The sequence below is a fragment of the Telmatherina bonti genome (genome assembly GCF_933228915.1).
Source record: "Telmatherina bonti genome assembly, chromosome: 4".
In the NCBI taxonomy this organism is placed as follows: Eukaryota; Metazoa; Chordata; class Actinopteri; order Atheriniformes; family Telmatherinidae; genus Telmatherina; species Telmatherina bonti.
The window spans coordinates 37212553-37228961 of NC_136622.1; the positions used below are offsets into that span (position 1 = coordinate 37212553).

Here is a 16409-nt window from a genome sequence, read left to right on the forward strand (position 1 = left end):
ATCAGGTGAAGATGGGATCTGTTCACTAACTAAGAAATCAGCTCAGGTTGTATACTGCACTCCTGACATTGTTCTGCACTCGCTGGACCCCCCCACACCCCCTACCCCACCCACCCAACCCATAACATCTGATTCCAATGTGCAGACACACACTTTCCTGTCATAAAGCAACATGCAAACCAGAAACAAACGCAAATAACAAAGATACGAAATGAGAGGAATTAATTACGTAGAGTATCCAAAGGGTTTAGGAAAGAGAGTGGTGCAGTCACTGAGATGTGTCGTCGTCGTCCCCCAACCCCCCCCATTGCCCCTCTGCTCCATCACACCTCAATGCCCTTTACCGCCTGGTTAATGGACTCCAGCAGAGCCCGGTTCTCGGGGTTCTGGTAGCAGTCTTTATTGGTAAACATGTGGGTCAGGGTGTCCACGTAGCTGTCGAAGTTCTGCTCAGACAGCGGCTCCTCCTGAACCAAACGTCAAAAATACGAGTTAGCCGCGAAGGCAGCACGAGATGCTGCGATACAGAAGTAGGGATGGCTGATAGCAACATTTTTCCTGTCGATACCATCGCATGATGTCACGATATCTTGATACAGATATCAATATCGACACTGAAATCAATACCAATATCAACACATATGTTGATATAGATATCAGTATTGATATAGGAATCTGTATCAATGTCAACTGCTATACCAATGTTGTCACATATCAACATTGGCACCGATACCAATATTGATACAAATATGGATAAAGATACCAATATTGATACATTAGTGTTTTCTGTCCCTTAGAGCCAAATCATGATTCTACCACAGAAATATGGAAAAAATAAACTCAAGAACATCAGTACTTAAAAGAAATGGTGGTAAAACAATGAAATATATACGAGTAAATAAAAACAGATTAAACAAATCCAAACAGATCCAATCAGATAATTAAACTACAGATAATATGAGATTTTTCACATTTTTGAAAATGGAAATGAAAAAAATCAAATATATGAAAGTAAGATAAATTAAAATTCAAATGTAATAATAAATAGTAATTTGTATTAAATGTGTAATTTTAGCTAAATAAAAGCTCATCATCACTAAAAGCAGCATCGTCATCATGACATCATATCGATGAAGGTACTCTGGAGTGTCAGTATGACTATCCCAAGCAGCAATGCTAACATGTAGCATAACAACATGTTGGGGAGAAAACAAACATGAGAACATCTCTGCTACGTAGCTATGCTACATGTTAGCATTGCATTGTCAGCCTGCTGTGCTGGGGGTCCTCATGTTGTCTGATACTCACCATGGTGGGCAGGCGGATGTTGGCCAGGCTGCGGATCAAAGCTTGACTCAGACCAGATAACTCCAGGAACAAGGCCTCATTCCTCTCCTCTATCTGTTTGTTCTCCTCCTCCATGCTCTTCAGGTTCTTCTCCATTGAGGATATCTGAGTAGAGAAGACAGAACTCACTTTATCCTGGAATTTATAGCTTAATGTCAGCCAGACGACTTAAATCTTAACTATATGTGCTGAAAATATAAAGATATCTGCCTCGTAGTTACAGAAAAACATTGTTTTCATTCGCCCCTCCCTGACAGAAAAATGTGAACTACGTCTGCAAACATGTGGATGATTTCATGTGATAAAATGTGAATCACATGTTCTGTGCATGTATAGACACAGCACATGGACGCACATGGATGTTTTAAACGACCTGCAGGTTTGACATGTTTGCCTTCCACGTGTCAGCAGTTCTATTCTTTTTAATCCTTCTAGAATGGAAGAGCTGTGAATTGTTGGTTCAGACTTGGGGGGTTAGGCTACGTCCCGCAGCTGGAGCGTCTCCTGTTGAGCTTTCTCACCTGAGTGTGCAGATTCATCATGTCGGCTTCCATCTCTGAGTTGGACTCATTCAGCTCATTGATCTCCTTGTTGAGCTGCTTGATGTCTTCATCGTTGTCCAGAACTGTGGGCGAGCGGACATGTTATGGACACATCTGCAGGTGTCATCATGCTACATCGTTCAGTCTGTTCTGTCAGAACAGCGGCAGTAAAAACCTTTTAAGTATCAGGAAACAGAGGGGTCCGCCTACCGTCACTTGCTCTGAACTTTGCAGTTATATACTCGTCTCCAGGAAGCTTCGCTCTTTTCTTATTGGCGGACGCTCTGGGACAACCTGACAGGCTGAAAGAAGGAACTGGTTGAGCTCACAGCAGCAATGTTAATGTCATCAAGTTACCGATAATGTCCTGGGAGAAAGGACCGGCCTTTTCTTGTTGGACGTTCGGCTACAGAGGCCTGAACATGTTATTGGGATTAAAGGAACCACATCTGGCTGGTGGAAGCCATCTTTGTCTCTTAGATTTCATGAGTCTTCCTCATAAACCCTCCCCCGAGTGAAGGCCTTTACACACCAGGGCCGATACAGATTGCAAATAATTTGGAGGTGACATATCAACGTTTTTTTTGCAAAATTGTGAAAAAATGATGAAGATTCTCAAACAAACTCGCACAGTGACAAAAACTAACATGTATTCACATCAAGTGATGATGGTGATGCTGCAAAAGTAAAGAGGAGAACTTGTTAAGTCCAGGATCTGAAGCCGGTTGACTGAGTATCTGTCAGATACAAATATAAAGAAAAATCAACCTCTGTTGGAGAAAATAAAACTTCCCAGGATGGAATTTTGTCTGTGATGTCGAAGTTCTAGTTAACACTGATTAGTGATGAAATACTGCAGTGTGAGTGTATAATGCATGGAGTTCCTCAGGGTTCCGTGTTTAGACCGATACTTTTAATGTTTCACGTTTTAATCAGCGTTGCGTAAACGTGTCTTGTTATGCAGAAGATACTCAGATATATTTCAAATGGAATTACTCTGGATGGTATTAACTTGGCGTTCAGTACTACAGTGAGGTACCTTGAAGTTATTTTTCCTCCTTTAGCTCATATAAATCAGGTTTCTTGAACCACTTTGAGGATGAGGAGCCTCATGTCTCAGAGTGATGCAGGAAAACTGGTACATGGATTCCTTTTTTCCAGACTGGACGACAGGAATTCTTGATTATTGTTCCATCTCTGAAACATCCTGAAACGTCTCTATGACCTTCTAAGATTCTGGAGGATCTTTTGGCTCCTTTTGGAAAACAATGACTGTCCAGATGTCAGTTAATGAGAAACCTCTGCAGCGAGGCAGTTAGTCATTACTAGATCGTGTCTTTGTTGTGAACAGCTGAATAAATACCTCCGTCTGGAGGCTGGATCGGCTCAGATCGGCCGTTTACGTGATTATTTCTCAGTGTGGGATGTTCGGGATACCTGCGGTGAGTCAAGAAACTTCCATTTGCATGACCAGAGCCGTCGCAGCCTGGAGTCGGGCATGCCGGGCCCTCGGCCTTGAAGGCCTTCCAGGAGAAGGGCGTGCCGTTGAGATGCCCCTCCCTCTGCCGGCGTGCCGCCAGCGGACAGCCGTAGGCACTGCGGTGGGTGGCGTACTTCCCACTGATGTGGCCGAGGCTGTCGCAGCCAGGAACTGGACACCTGGATGCAACAGAAAACATCATTTACACGTCGAGACAAAACTGCTCCATGAAACAAGAGGCCTGGAAGTTTTAGAGGAGCAGAATGGACTTTGGCCCTCGGCCTGCAACTTTTACATGTTTGCCTACTGCAACACACCTGATTTAAATGAATGATGGCCTTTGAGGCTCCCCACCACTGCTCTAAACGGCATCAGGAGCAGCGATAAGGAATTTATCCACCCTGACAAACCAGCCTGATTTACTGAGCATGGGACTTTTATTTAATCCTTTCTGTATTATCAGGCTTCGCCATCACGCCGAGACTGTTGTCTAAACAGAGAACATAAGCAACCGTGGCTCACCTCAGCAGCTCAGAGTCCTCCTTGTCGTCCTTCGTAGGGGTTGACTTGACTCCGCCCTTCTTAGCTCGCGGACATCCTGACAAGCTGGAAGCGCAATGAAGAGAAGAGTCAACGCTTGGTTCAGCTGCTGTGTTCCCTCAGAATTCCTTCAGGATGGGAATCAGCAGGTATCACAACGTTAGTAAACTCCTTTTTCTGTCAATCCAGTAATACTTCTATCATGTAACAGTACGGCTGTGTGATACCGTCCCGCTCTGTTGCTCTTTGGACTCCTCTAGCTTTGATTCCAGAAAGACTTTCTGCTGCATCGTCTCGACAAACTTCTGCAACGTCACAACTTTTATTTCCCCCCAGAGTTGCTCTGATTTCGTCCTGACGAAGGGAGAGTTGGACATCCAGCACAGGTCTGGACTCTGGGGTATGAAAATGATCCCTGAAGCACTCCCTCACGATCCGAGCCCTGTGAGTCTTTGGACACTTCAATGCTGATCTTGGACTAGAACCTGGACCTGACCAGATCATAGACCCCCCCCCCCCCCCCACACACACACACACACACACACAGGCTTGTACAGTAACACTAGGCATGATGTCTGTCCATTCATCTGTCTCTCTTCTCCTGATGCTCCTTCACTCTGGAACAGGGTCTGGACTCATCAGACCACATGACCTTCTTCCAGCTCCTGACTCCGGTCTTTGTGCTCCTCTGCAAACTGGAGCCGTTTTTCCTCACTGGTAATGTTCTGGTTAAGGCTACGCCACACCCAGCCAGTGCACTGGCCTCAGGTCGTGTAAAATGGAGACGAACCTTCTGTGTGAGGCGTAGTTTCCCGTGATGTGTCCGGATCCATCGCAGCCTGGAGTTGGACACCTGAGGGACACACAGACATGCCTACATGAGAAAAACTGCGGCGCTTCCACTAAACACTTGAGATCTTTGATTAGATTAATTTTCTGTAAATGAGTTAGGATCAGTTCGGAGTGTTGTAGCATGAAGGGGAAGGTGGACAGAGCTGTAGATGTAGAGCGTTCAGTGAGAGTGTCGAAGACTCAGAAGAAAAGCACACATACTTCAGTTCAGCCGTATGGGCAGCCATGAGGGTCCGAAGTGATTTATCAGCAAGAGGACAGCCTGACAGACTGGAAGATCAGAAAGAGAACGTCAGAGAAGCAAACACACAACCGAGCTGCTGTGTATAACTGAAGGAAAGAGCCAGAACCTGAACTGGACTAAAGAACCAGGACAGGGTTGCACACAGAGAAGAAAAGAGTCTGGCGAAGTCGTGTAAAAGTAAAAAACGGTTACATCCAGACAGAGTAACGCGGCCTGAGTGTAACTGATCCAGCTGGGAAGTCCTCATGGTCCCTGAGCTACATCTGACCATGAGCTGATGCTCTCACCCATCATCAAGACAGAAGAGGTTGTTTTAGTCCACTAACCTTCACCAGTCTCTTCAGTAACCTACAGAAGACTACGACCCCCCTGGCGAGACCTGAGGCGGTCTGCACAGGCATGCTGACGGGCTGCATCAGCTCCCGATGGCTTCAATTCAGAGACAACAACGCCAACGTGCTTGCCAGGCCTTTACTGCATCAGAAATGTTACATTTGTCCAGACTTCTTATTTCTCGTTTGCAAGTGTTGTAAAGTCAGTAAGTAGTTTATTTTCTTCTGCTTAGAGCTGGAACAGACCAGTCTGGTCCTGAAGAGCTGCAGTCCTGCAGGTTTTAGAAGCGCTTCCCGAGCATGTTGACCCTGTCTAAACGTCTAAAACCTGCAGGACTGACCAGGTCTGGTTTGCAGCGCTGGTTACCATGACGACGTGCCGGCAAGACAAAGACAAACCAGAGGGATTAAAACCTGGGGGGCTCGGCCTGCCTGCTGGGTCTCACCTTCGATGCGAGGCGTAATTGCCAGTGATATGTCCACTTCCATCACAGCCTGGAGTCGGACATCTGAGACGAGGAGGGAGAGCTCTGATTAGTTCGGCCAACAAAGGAATTTAGCGGTTTCCTTCCCTGTCTCATGGACTGGCAACAAGCTTTCTGTCCAACTTTACTGACTGACAAGATTCCTTCTTAATCTTCAGCCTAAAAACAAACGTCATCACCAGCTGTTTGTTCAAGCAGGCTAGAATGAAATTAGGTTAAATAATGGCACCTTGAGTTGTTCCCGGAGGTTTGACTTACACTAGAACCTCTTTTTTGCTGTCTTTGGGCTGAAACTTGACCTTAAAGCTGGTGGTCGTAACTTCACCAGGGTACTTCCTGTCCTCCAGGTTTTCTTGGTCGTCTTCTTCCCCTTCAGATGAGGTATATGATGGAGCAGTAAACTCCACCTGGTAAGAGGTAACACACACACAGAAAAAGAGGTTTTATTCTGGACGTTGGTGATGAAGCAGCAACTGTGACGTGAACCAAGAAGGCAGAGAAAATGGAAACGTAAGTAAAATTAATGCATTTTCCACATATAGTCATACCTATAAACGAGCATTTTACACACAACAAATGAATTCATCACAATTAAAACCTATTAAAACATTTTCATCATTGCCCAGGACTAATACATTGGAATTAGGGGTTGTTATATATATATATATATATATATATATATATATATATATATATATATATATATATATTATATATAATATATAATATATATATTATATATTATATATTATATATTATATATATGTGTGTATATATATATATATATATGTATATATATATATATATATATATATATATATATATATATATATATATATATATATATATATATATATACACACACACACATATATATATATATATATATACACACACACACACATATATATATATATATATATATATATATATATATATATATAATATATACGCCTGGTGTAAATGGATTCCCAAGACATTGTTTCCTCACTTCAGCCAGATGTTCATCTTCCTCTTGAAACTATGATCAGTGCACCTAAACATACCTGTGTATGATCAGGTGCATGTTTTGAAATCCTAATGTTTTTAACTTGAATGTGGGATGATTTTTATATATAAATTCATAATTTGTGTTTATTGTGAACAGCACTTTAAGCTGCTTTTGTATGAAAAAGGCTGTAGAAATAAAGTTTGATTTGATTTGGTAGTGTACAGTTATCCATTTCCAAAATCGATAATGAAAAAATAAGTTAAGATGAACCTTGTCTACTTCCCTGCGAGGGTACTGCAGGAACACCCAGTTCTAATAAGTTTTGGGACACTTTTCTATATAATCCAACAGAAAACTTTCCCCAAACTTTTGTAACATTGATGCTTTTTTTTTAGATCATTTCTGGAACTTTCTTTCTTTTTATTTGCCTGCAGATTTGTGACACAGTGAATTAACCAGTGCTGTGTTCTGTACCTCCTCATGATCTTCGTCCTTGACTTCACTTGGCTTGGTGAAATCTAGAGGTTCCTCCCAGTCTGGTTGAGTGTGGCCCTGAGACAACGTGGCTCCCACGTGCTGCGAGGAGGATGAGGATGAAGACGAAGGCTCTGGGGACTGCATGCCATCCCTCTTGGTCTTCTTCATGCTGAGGTCCAAGGTGCCGTTTTCATCCACCTCGATATCCGACTCCTGCAGGGTTGAGAGACAGGGTGAAAGTGAAATGGGTCTGCTGTGAGGTGTCTCCAGCTGCTCCAGTCCTACATGAAACGTCCTCATCCTGACCACACAAAGAAGAACCTGCATAGTTCACACCACTGGTGTAATGGTCCCTTAAGAAGTGAGTTTCCTCTAAATGTTTTGCCTTTTTATAAAAGAAAAAAAGAAAAAGAGTGCTGTCGGCTGCTGGACATATAAACATCTTCATTATGTCCATGGACAGGCTGAGATTATTGGATCTGCTGCTAACTGCACCATTGTGGCATCAGTGACAGCTGAGATGCTGGTTGACGTACATTTGTTGGGATGTTTGTAACCATAAAAGCATCACAGGGGTTTTAGAAGTGGGTATACTCAATGTTATAATACTCAATGTATACCCGCTTATACCCTGGACTACACCACTGGTTCATACCTGGTTTACACCTGGTTTACACCTGGTTTACACCTGCAACACTAGTCATCAGTTTGAGGACAATTTCCATTTGAATTTAATCCAAAACTTATGACCAGAGGTGTTCATGTGTTCCATCCGTCCTGCCTATAGTGACGGGGTCCCCAAAGGGCATGGGGGGTCCCAAAGGGCACAGAGGGTCCAAAACAGCACAGAGGATTCCAAAAGGCACAAAAGGTCCCCAAAGGGCACAAGAGATCCCACAGGGCACAGAGGGTCCCAAAGGGCACAAGAGATCCAACAGGGCACAGAGGGTCCCACAGGGCACAAGAGGTCCCACAGGGCACAGAGGGTCCCAAAGGGCACAAGAGATCCCAAAGGGCACAGAGGGTCCCATAGGGCACAAGAGATCCCACAGGGCACAGAGGGTCCCATAGGGCACAAGAGATCCCACAGGGCACAGAGGGTCCCAAAGGGCACAAGAGATCCCACAGGGCACAGAGGGTCCCAAAGGGCACAAGAGATCCCAAAGGCCACAGAGGGTCCCAAAATGCACAAGAGATCCCAAAGGGCACAGAGGGTCCCAAAGGGCACAAGAGATCCCAAAGGGGAACAGGCGGTACCAAAAGGGCACAGAGGGTCCCAAAGGGCACAAGAGATCCCAAAGGGGAACAGGCGGTACCAAAGGGCACAAGAGATCCCAAAGGGGAACAGGCGGTACCAAAAGGGCACAGAGGGTCCTAAAGAGCACAAGAGATCCTGAGGGGGAACACAGGATCCCAAAGGGCACAGGGGGTCCCCAAAGGGCACAAGAGATCCCAAAGGGCACAGAGGGTCCCATAGGGCACAAGAGATCCCACAGGGCACAGAGGGTCCCATAGGGCACAAGAGATCCCAAAGGCCACAGAGGGTCCCAAAATGCACAAGAGATCCCAAAGGGCACAGAGGGTCCCAAAGGGCACAAGAGATCCCAAAGGGGAACAGGCGGTACCAAAAGGGCACAGAGGGTCCTAAAGAGCACAAGAGATCCTGAGGGGGAACACAGGATCCCAAAGGGCACAGGGGGTCCCCAAAGGGCACAAGAGAGCCCCAAGGGAAACAAGGGTCCCCAAAGGGCACAGAGGTCCCAAAGAGAAACAGAGGGTTCCCAAAGGCACAGAGGTTTGCAAAGGGCGCAGAGGGTCCCAAATGGCTTTATGTCGTGAATTTCACTTTGGCCTTATCGAAGGGCTCAGGCACCCCTAATTCCAAACCCTTTCATTTAGCAGTACATCTCAACTAATGCTAACAGAAGTCTTCTTTAAATCAACAAATACTCAGACAGAGAAGCTCAGTACTTTTTCTTCTGAAAACTACATCATCATTTCCATCACATTTTTTCACAAAATAAAAGCAACATTTCTAAGTTTCAAAAAACAACAATTGCAATTTGCACGTGTTTCCATTGAACAGTGTTTAGCGCAGAAGCATCAGTTCTCTTAAGATCTTGTCCGGCTGACAAGCTTTTATGAGGCTTATGCACGGTGGCCACGTATTTTGGGGTTTTCTACTTGCTGTGGAGAATTTGCTATGACTTTTTGAAGCTTTTCTTCCCATTTTCTTCTCTAAAACCCTGAAATTCACTGTTGTTTGTTCCACACCGCGCCATCTTTACTGGAAATGAACTGGTCACATGACCCACACGTCGCGTCTGGGGACACGTAAATGCGAAGTGTTTCCATTACACTTTTGCGATGTATTACTATATTGAAACATCTGAAAAACCACCTCATGAAAACCTTTTTAGCAATATTTCGGTTTTATTAGCAAAATTTGTGTTTTTTTTATTGCGGTATTTAGTTTTTGTGTAATTTTAGGAGTAGCAGAAATGCAGCTAATGTAGATCTCATGCAGGTAGTTCTTGCTTTCAGTCAACCTACATTCATGGCATTTTCTCTTCAGCTTCCAGGATTTTATGTTTTAGACAGATTAGGAGGTCTTGGAAACGTGACTTCTGTAAGTGGTTTTGGATTAACGCTCTGGCAGTTTGAGAAAAAAAGCTTGAATACCTTGGTGCAGGGCTCTGGAGGTTTGGTGCTGAGGGTTTCTGGTCTCTCCCAGCAGCGAGTAGACAGATTGAGGATGGCTGTTGCTGCCATGTGCGCTGCCTCTGCATCTTGGCTGTAGTCATAACTACTTGAGGACAGATTGCTCTTGGAAAAGCTTCCAGATACGCACTGAGTGGGGGACGACTCCTTGGGAAATGATTTAGCTGTGTGCAAATAAAGCAGAAAGGATTTAGAGAAACAACTGCAACAGAGCTGAGTACTGCGTATCCTCTGAGGTATTTAACTGGTTGCATACAAGTTTTGTCTACAACTTTCAGGCATCACGGGGTCTGGAGTTCAGGTCTTACACTTGAATGCTTTGGGCGATGTGTCAGCATTGCTGGGTGTCTTTGGAATGATCATCCGCTTTCCAAACACCTGCACGTCAAAGCTTGCATAGTCAAACGACACCTTGGAGTATTTCTCCAGCTCCTTGGCCAGGTTGGCTCGAGGTGTGGTGGTCACCGTGTTGGGCCCGTAGCTGCCATACTGAGGGATCTCCAGCTGCTTCACAAAGCACATGGGTCTGCAGGAAGAGTCAGACGTTACATACGCCGTCGTCCATGTCAGCATTACCAGATGAGATTAAAAATGGCCGCTGCGTCTTACCTCAGAACCCTGTCAGAGTTGGAAGAAGGTTCGGTGGTTGAAGGCTGTAAATGGACCTGTTTGTCCTGGTTCTTGTTCAGCTTAGCTGCTGCAGCTATGGGGCAGCCCGACAGACTGCCGGAGGGACACACATTCACGTTTGCACCTCATAAAACTCTCATTAACCGGCACATTTTGGTTAAAAAGTATAAGTACGTGTTAGTTATATTAACCCTCGAGGCACTGTCGAGAACCAAACGTGTAGCTATGGCTCATCTCGTGTTATTGATTTGCAGTTTTTGCTTCAGTTTAAAGCCCAAATAACTAGATTACAAATATGTTTCGATACTAATATTAATACTACAGAATACTACATATTCTGTGTTGTTCTGTTTCCGTTACAGCAGGGGTGTCCAGCTCCGGCCCTCCAGGGCCACAATCCTGCAGACTTTCCAGGTATCCCTGATGCAACACACCTGACCTAAATGAACGACTCATTGTGCCGAACATCATAGGCTGTTGAATCCATTTAATTTTATTCAGGTGTGTTGAAGCAGGGACACACTGAAAACCTGCAGGACTGACTTCTCATCCAGAGGACAGAGAAAGTCTGAATCAGACCAGGTCTGGTTACCATGACGAGGACCGACTTTGGACGCCCCTGCTTTAAAGTCGAGGGAATAAAAGCCTAAAAATACTTTTATTTTTATGGTTTTGTCTGATTTCCACGTTTTTATGAGACTTTTCTGAGAGTTGTATGTTGTTTCTGAAAGGTGCCTGGAGGGTTAGTAGATATTTAGTTTCTGGGTGTTTATTAACCTGCGGTGTGTGTTGCGGTTGCTGTTCACATGGCCCTGGCCTGTGCAGCCTGGAGTGGGACACTTCAACACATTCTCATGCATGGCGAGGACTACGGACACACAGCAGTCAGTACGTTTAGTTTCTTCCACATGTGAGTACAAGTAGGATTAAAAGTATCTGCAACAGGAAGATGAGCTGAGAAAGCAGCTGAGACGCGAGTCATGTGACCTGTGTGTTCTGGTTGCAGTCTCGTGTACTCACTCTCCGGTGGGATTCTGTCTTTGTGAGGACATCCGGACAGACTGCGGTGGTGAGGATACAAGCCGGTCACATGACCCGTCCCGTCGCAGCCTGGAGTCGGACACTTCACTTCCTTCTTGTCTGAATGGGAGAGTTTAGGATGTAGAGGTTAAAGCAGAAGTTCAGGCTGGACGCCGGAGCCGTTTTACCAGAAACCATCAGAGTTTACTGGCCAAACTGAAGGGAAGCAGGGAGGGAATTTAGCTGAACGTTTTAGTTTTAGAGTCCCAGTGATAATAATGAGACGCACCGCGTGGCTACATGGAAACTAAACATACGGAATATGACTTTAAATCTGACATTTACAACTTTGACGACTTTTTTCTCATTTTAAATGTTTCTCAGAAGAAAAACTATCTGAAAATACTTCCTGTGAAGTTTTTTTTTGCCATATCAGAGTGTTTTAGGACATTTTTATATTTCTGTGTTTACATTGGTTCAGAATCAGATCACGTTGCCATGGCAACGGCGTCCCGGCAACACGAGGCGTTTCTGATGCCCGTCAGCAGCCAGCCTACCTTTGCTGTAGTGCGTGGGCCGGCGGGCCGCGGACGCCTCGCAGTTCTTCACGGAGGAGCCGAACGGCTGGTAGTCCGGGGAGCTCCGGGCCTCCTGCCCCCCCTGCACCTCCTCCGCCTTCAGCGCAATGGCCTGCTCCAGCAGCCCCAGGTTACCCCGGGTCATGTCCCAATTCTCCGAGTCGTCGGTGATTCCTGAGCCCTCTGAGGCACGATCCTGCTCCTCTCCTTCCTCCTCCTCATCCTCCTCCTCTTCCTCCTCCTCCTCCTCCTCCTCCTCCTCGTCCTCCTCCTCGGAGCGGACTTCTATGACCACCGTACCGGGAGACGCTTTGCTGGAGTCTCGGTCCTCCTCTTCGTCTTCCACTTCGCACTCCTCCTTCTCCTGCCTGTCGTCCTCCTCCTCCTCCTGCTCTTCATCCTCCTCGTCTTCCTCGGTGATGAGGGTGCTGACCTTTTCTTCCCTGAGTGACACGGCGGTTTCAGATCCCTGAGTGGTCGGACTCATAGTGTATGGGGTGTCAACCTCTCTCTCATCTCCCTCCTCCTCTTCCTCCTCCTCGTGTTCCTCCTCCTCCTCCTCCTCTTCCTCCTCCTCCTCCTCCTCCTCCTCCTCCTCTTCCTCCTGCTCCTCCCTTGAACGCTGCTCCTGTTTTGATTCTTTGGCCTGCAGGTTGTAGTCGCCGCTGGAGTACTGGTGGTCCGTGTTTTCCTGCCTCATCACCTGCCTTCCAACCTCCCTCTCTGCCTCCTGCTGCTCTTCCTCCTCCTTCTCCTCCTCTTCCTCCTCCTTCTCCTCCCCTTCCTCCTCTTCCTCTTTTGTAAATTGTAGTTGAAGAGTTTCTTCTTCAGGTTGCTCTGACGTCAGCAGCTGGACCTCCTCCTCCTCCTCCTCCTCCTCCTCCTCCTCCTCCTCCTCCTCCTCCTCCTCTTCCTCCTCCTCCTTGGGCTCCGTTTGCTCCTGGACGGGCTCTTCGGCGAGCGGCTCCTCCTCCTCAGCAGTTTTCGGCGTCTCCGAGGCGGCGCCGTCGTCCAGAGGAGAAGCTACTTCTGCGTCCTGTGTCTCCACCAGGAGAGCGTCTGCTGTGGAAGGAGAGAAAACACCAACATGATGACAAACAGGTGGACTTTACCTTCCATCACAGCTCGTCCTCATGTCTGCTCACGCTGCTCCTGATTGGACGAGTCTGACAGCTGAAGCTCTCTGATTGGTGGAAAGTTTCTGAGGAAAAGTCCTGATGAAGAGGAGATTTCTTACTTTTTGTTAACTCCATTTCGCTCTTTTCTTGGTGTTTCTCCGTGTCTTTGATGGCGTCTTTAGCCTCCTCTTCCTCCTCTTTCTGCTCCTCCTCCTCAGCCGTGTCGCTGTCTTCATCGGCACGTTTCACAGGCTGGTTCCTCCGTTTGGATGCAGACTGGTTCTCCTCAGCTTCGGCCTCCTCCAGCTTCCTCTTTTTCACCAGCGGGCAGCCCAGCACGCTGAGGAGAGGAAGATGAGGAAGATGTCATGAGGTGCTTTAAGGTCCGGTTACTGGTTACCAGTAATGAACAGGGAAATGTTTCCTCTACATGCAATTGGGCTGAATCCTATCGGACAGCTGTGAGGGGAGACGTGATAACATCCACGTTGCTTCTGGTAAAACTGGAAAAACTGGCTTTACTGGAACTAGAAATTCTACTAAAAACACGAGTCAGAAGCAGGAATAATAAAGACAGCTGCTGGTTGAATGAAAGCAGCAATAAACCAACAGGAGACGCTGTTTCTACTCAGAAAAGCCAGAAATAGGAACACAACATTGGAACAAATGAAACAAAAAGAAAAAGAGGTGAAAATAGTCAATTTTACGTTAGTTTATGTGACATAGTTTTTAATAAAAAAAAAACATGGATATAACTTCATTTTAAACTATTATTAATACTAATGTTCAGCTATTGATGTAACAGCTAGAGAAGTTGAATGAATGAATGAATAGATGAATGAATGAATGAATGAATGAATGAATAGATGAATGAATGAATGAATGAATGAATGACTCTGTGTGAATAAGAGCGAATAAAAATCCCACTGTAAATTTTTTTTATCAGATTTTATTTGGTTGATAATTTAAATGCTAAAAATGTTTGTAGTCTTTTCAGTAAGAGGTAAAATAGAGAGAAATAAACTCTAATGTCCATTTTCTGATCATCTAAATGAAAACATTTCTCTGGTTTAGTTTCTTTTATTTTCCAGGCTGCAGACTCGCTGCATCCTGCAGGGTTTTACCGTCATTACGGAGCAGCGTCATACCTTCTGTGTCTGGAGTATCGTCCACTGACGTGTCCTTTTCCGTCACATCCAGGGGTGGGACAACTGCTGCTGATCACACAACAAGACAAATGAACACACATGAACAATTTAACCATCACTGTGGTCTTCGCTCCATGCATGATGTCTGTTTACCTTAATTCCAGCTTCATCTCCTGTCCGACCTGCTCCGCTGACACTGGAGGTAAAGCAGCAGGAACACACGAAGGAAGAAAAACTTTCATCATTATTATACAAGTACTGCTGTGTGTGTGTTGTTACATGTGCTGTGTGTGTGTGTGTATGTTGCTACATGTGCTGTGTGTGTGTGTGTATGTTGCTACATGTGCTGTGTGTGTGTGTGTATGTTGCTACATGTGCTGTGTGTGTGTTTGTACAACAATTTGTCTCAGTCACTTCTCGCATCAGAAGTTTAACTCAGTTATCAGCAGGATAGTAACCAGAATGTTGCCAGGTTCCACACCTATCTTTGATATCTTGGAAAACCTGTTATAAACACACACATGTATGTGTGTGTTTATAACACATGATTGTGTGTTTATAACACTTGAATGTGTGTTTATAATACATGTATGTGGGTTTATAACACATGTATGTGTTTATAACATGTATGTGAGTTAATAATTGCATGTATGTGGGTTTATAATGCGTGTATGTGTATATATAACACATGTAAGTGTGTTTACAACACATATATGTGTGTTATAACATGTGTATGTGTATGTGTACACGTTTGTGTGTTGATAACACATTTGTGGGTTTATAACCCATGTCATTGTGTTTATAACACATGCATGTGTGTTTATAACACATGTATCTGTGTTTATAACACATGTATGTGTGTTTATAACACATGTATCTGGGTTTATAATGTATGTATGTGTGTTTATAACACATGTATGTGTGTTTATAACACATGTATCTGGGTTTATAATGTATGTATGTGTGTTTATAACACATGTAAGTGTGTTTACAACACATATGTGTGTTGTAAACACACTTACATGTGTTATAAACACATATCCATGTTATAACACATATATGTGTGTTATAACATGGGTATGTGTTTATAACACGTTTGTGGGTTTATAACCCATGTCAGTGTGTTTATAATACATGTATATGTGTTTATAAAACATGTATGTGGGTTTATAATGCATGAATGTGTGTTTATGACACATGTATCTGGGTTTATAATGTATCTATGTGTGTTTATAACACATGTATGTGGGTTTATAACACATGTGGTTATAACACATGTAGGTATGTTTATAACACATGTATGTGGATTTATAATGCATGTGTGTGGGTTTATAACATATATGTTGGTTTATAAGACATTTATGTGTGTTCATAAGACATATGTGTGTTTAAAACACATGTATTTCGGTTTTTACACATGTAAGTGTGTTTATAAGACATGTATGTCTGTTCATAGCAAATGCATGTGTGTTTATAACACATTTGTGTGTTTCTACTAACCACGGATGGCTTTAGAGCGACTTCTTGTTCTGGTCTCTGTGTCCTGACTCATCTGAAGAACAGAAGATAGTTAGATTAGATGGATGGATGGATGGATGGATGGATGGATAGATGGATGGATGGATAGATAGGTACTTTGTCTCTGAGGCTCGTCCTCTGGTAGATTTTCTCTCTCCGTTCACCTCTGGGTTTATTCTCTGCAGGATGAAACACAACCAGACCGTCAGCAGCCGGACAAACAAACAAACAAACAAACAAACAGTGCTGTGTTCCTGGCAGCTGGTCTAAATGAGGGCGGGAGTTTTTATGGATCTACAGGTCTCAGCTGTGAAGATCTTTGTGTTCCCTCTGCGCCACCATCAGGATTTGTCTGGAATCTGGGCTTCTAGAGGTTCCTGGGAAAC

General features: G+C 44.6%; 1 protein-coding gene across 1 annotated transcript; it reads right to left on the reverse strand.

Moving 5' to 3' along the window:
• Positions 1 to 323: 323 nt before the first annotated feature.
• Positions 324 to 16057, reverse strand: LOC306754586 (myelin transcription factor 1-like; the record flags this gene model as incomplete). The annotated part of the gene is made up of 22 exons (XM_079238604.1): positions 324 to 467; positions 1309 to 1452; positions 1869 to 1972; positions 2100 to 2191; positions 3327 to 3548; positions 3892 to 3975; positions 4700 to 4762; positions 4963 to 5031; positions 5784 to 5846; positions 6081 to 6229; positions 7288 to 7503; positions 9973 to 10175; positions 10320 to 10537; positions 10621 to 10734; positions 11419 to 11509; positions 11662 to 11781; positions 12219 to 13032; positions 13186 to 13301; positions 13477 to 13697; positions 14506 to 14574; positions 14659 to 14695; positions 16006 to 16057. 22 exons carry the CDS (start codon positions 16055 to 16057, stop codon positions 324 to 326), a joined length of 3405 nt encoding a protein of 1134 aa, XP_079094730.1.
• Positions 16058 to 16409: the final 352 nt, after the last annotated feature.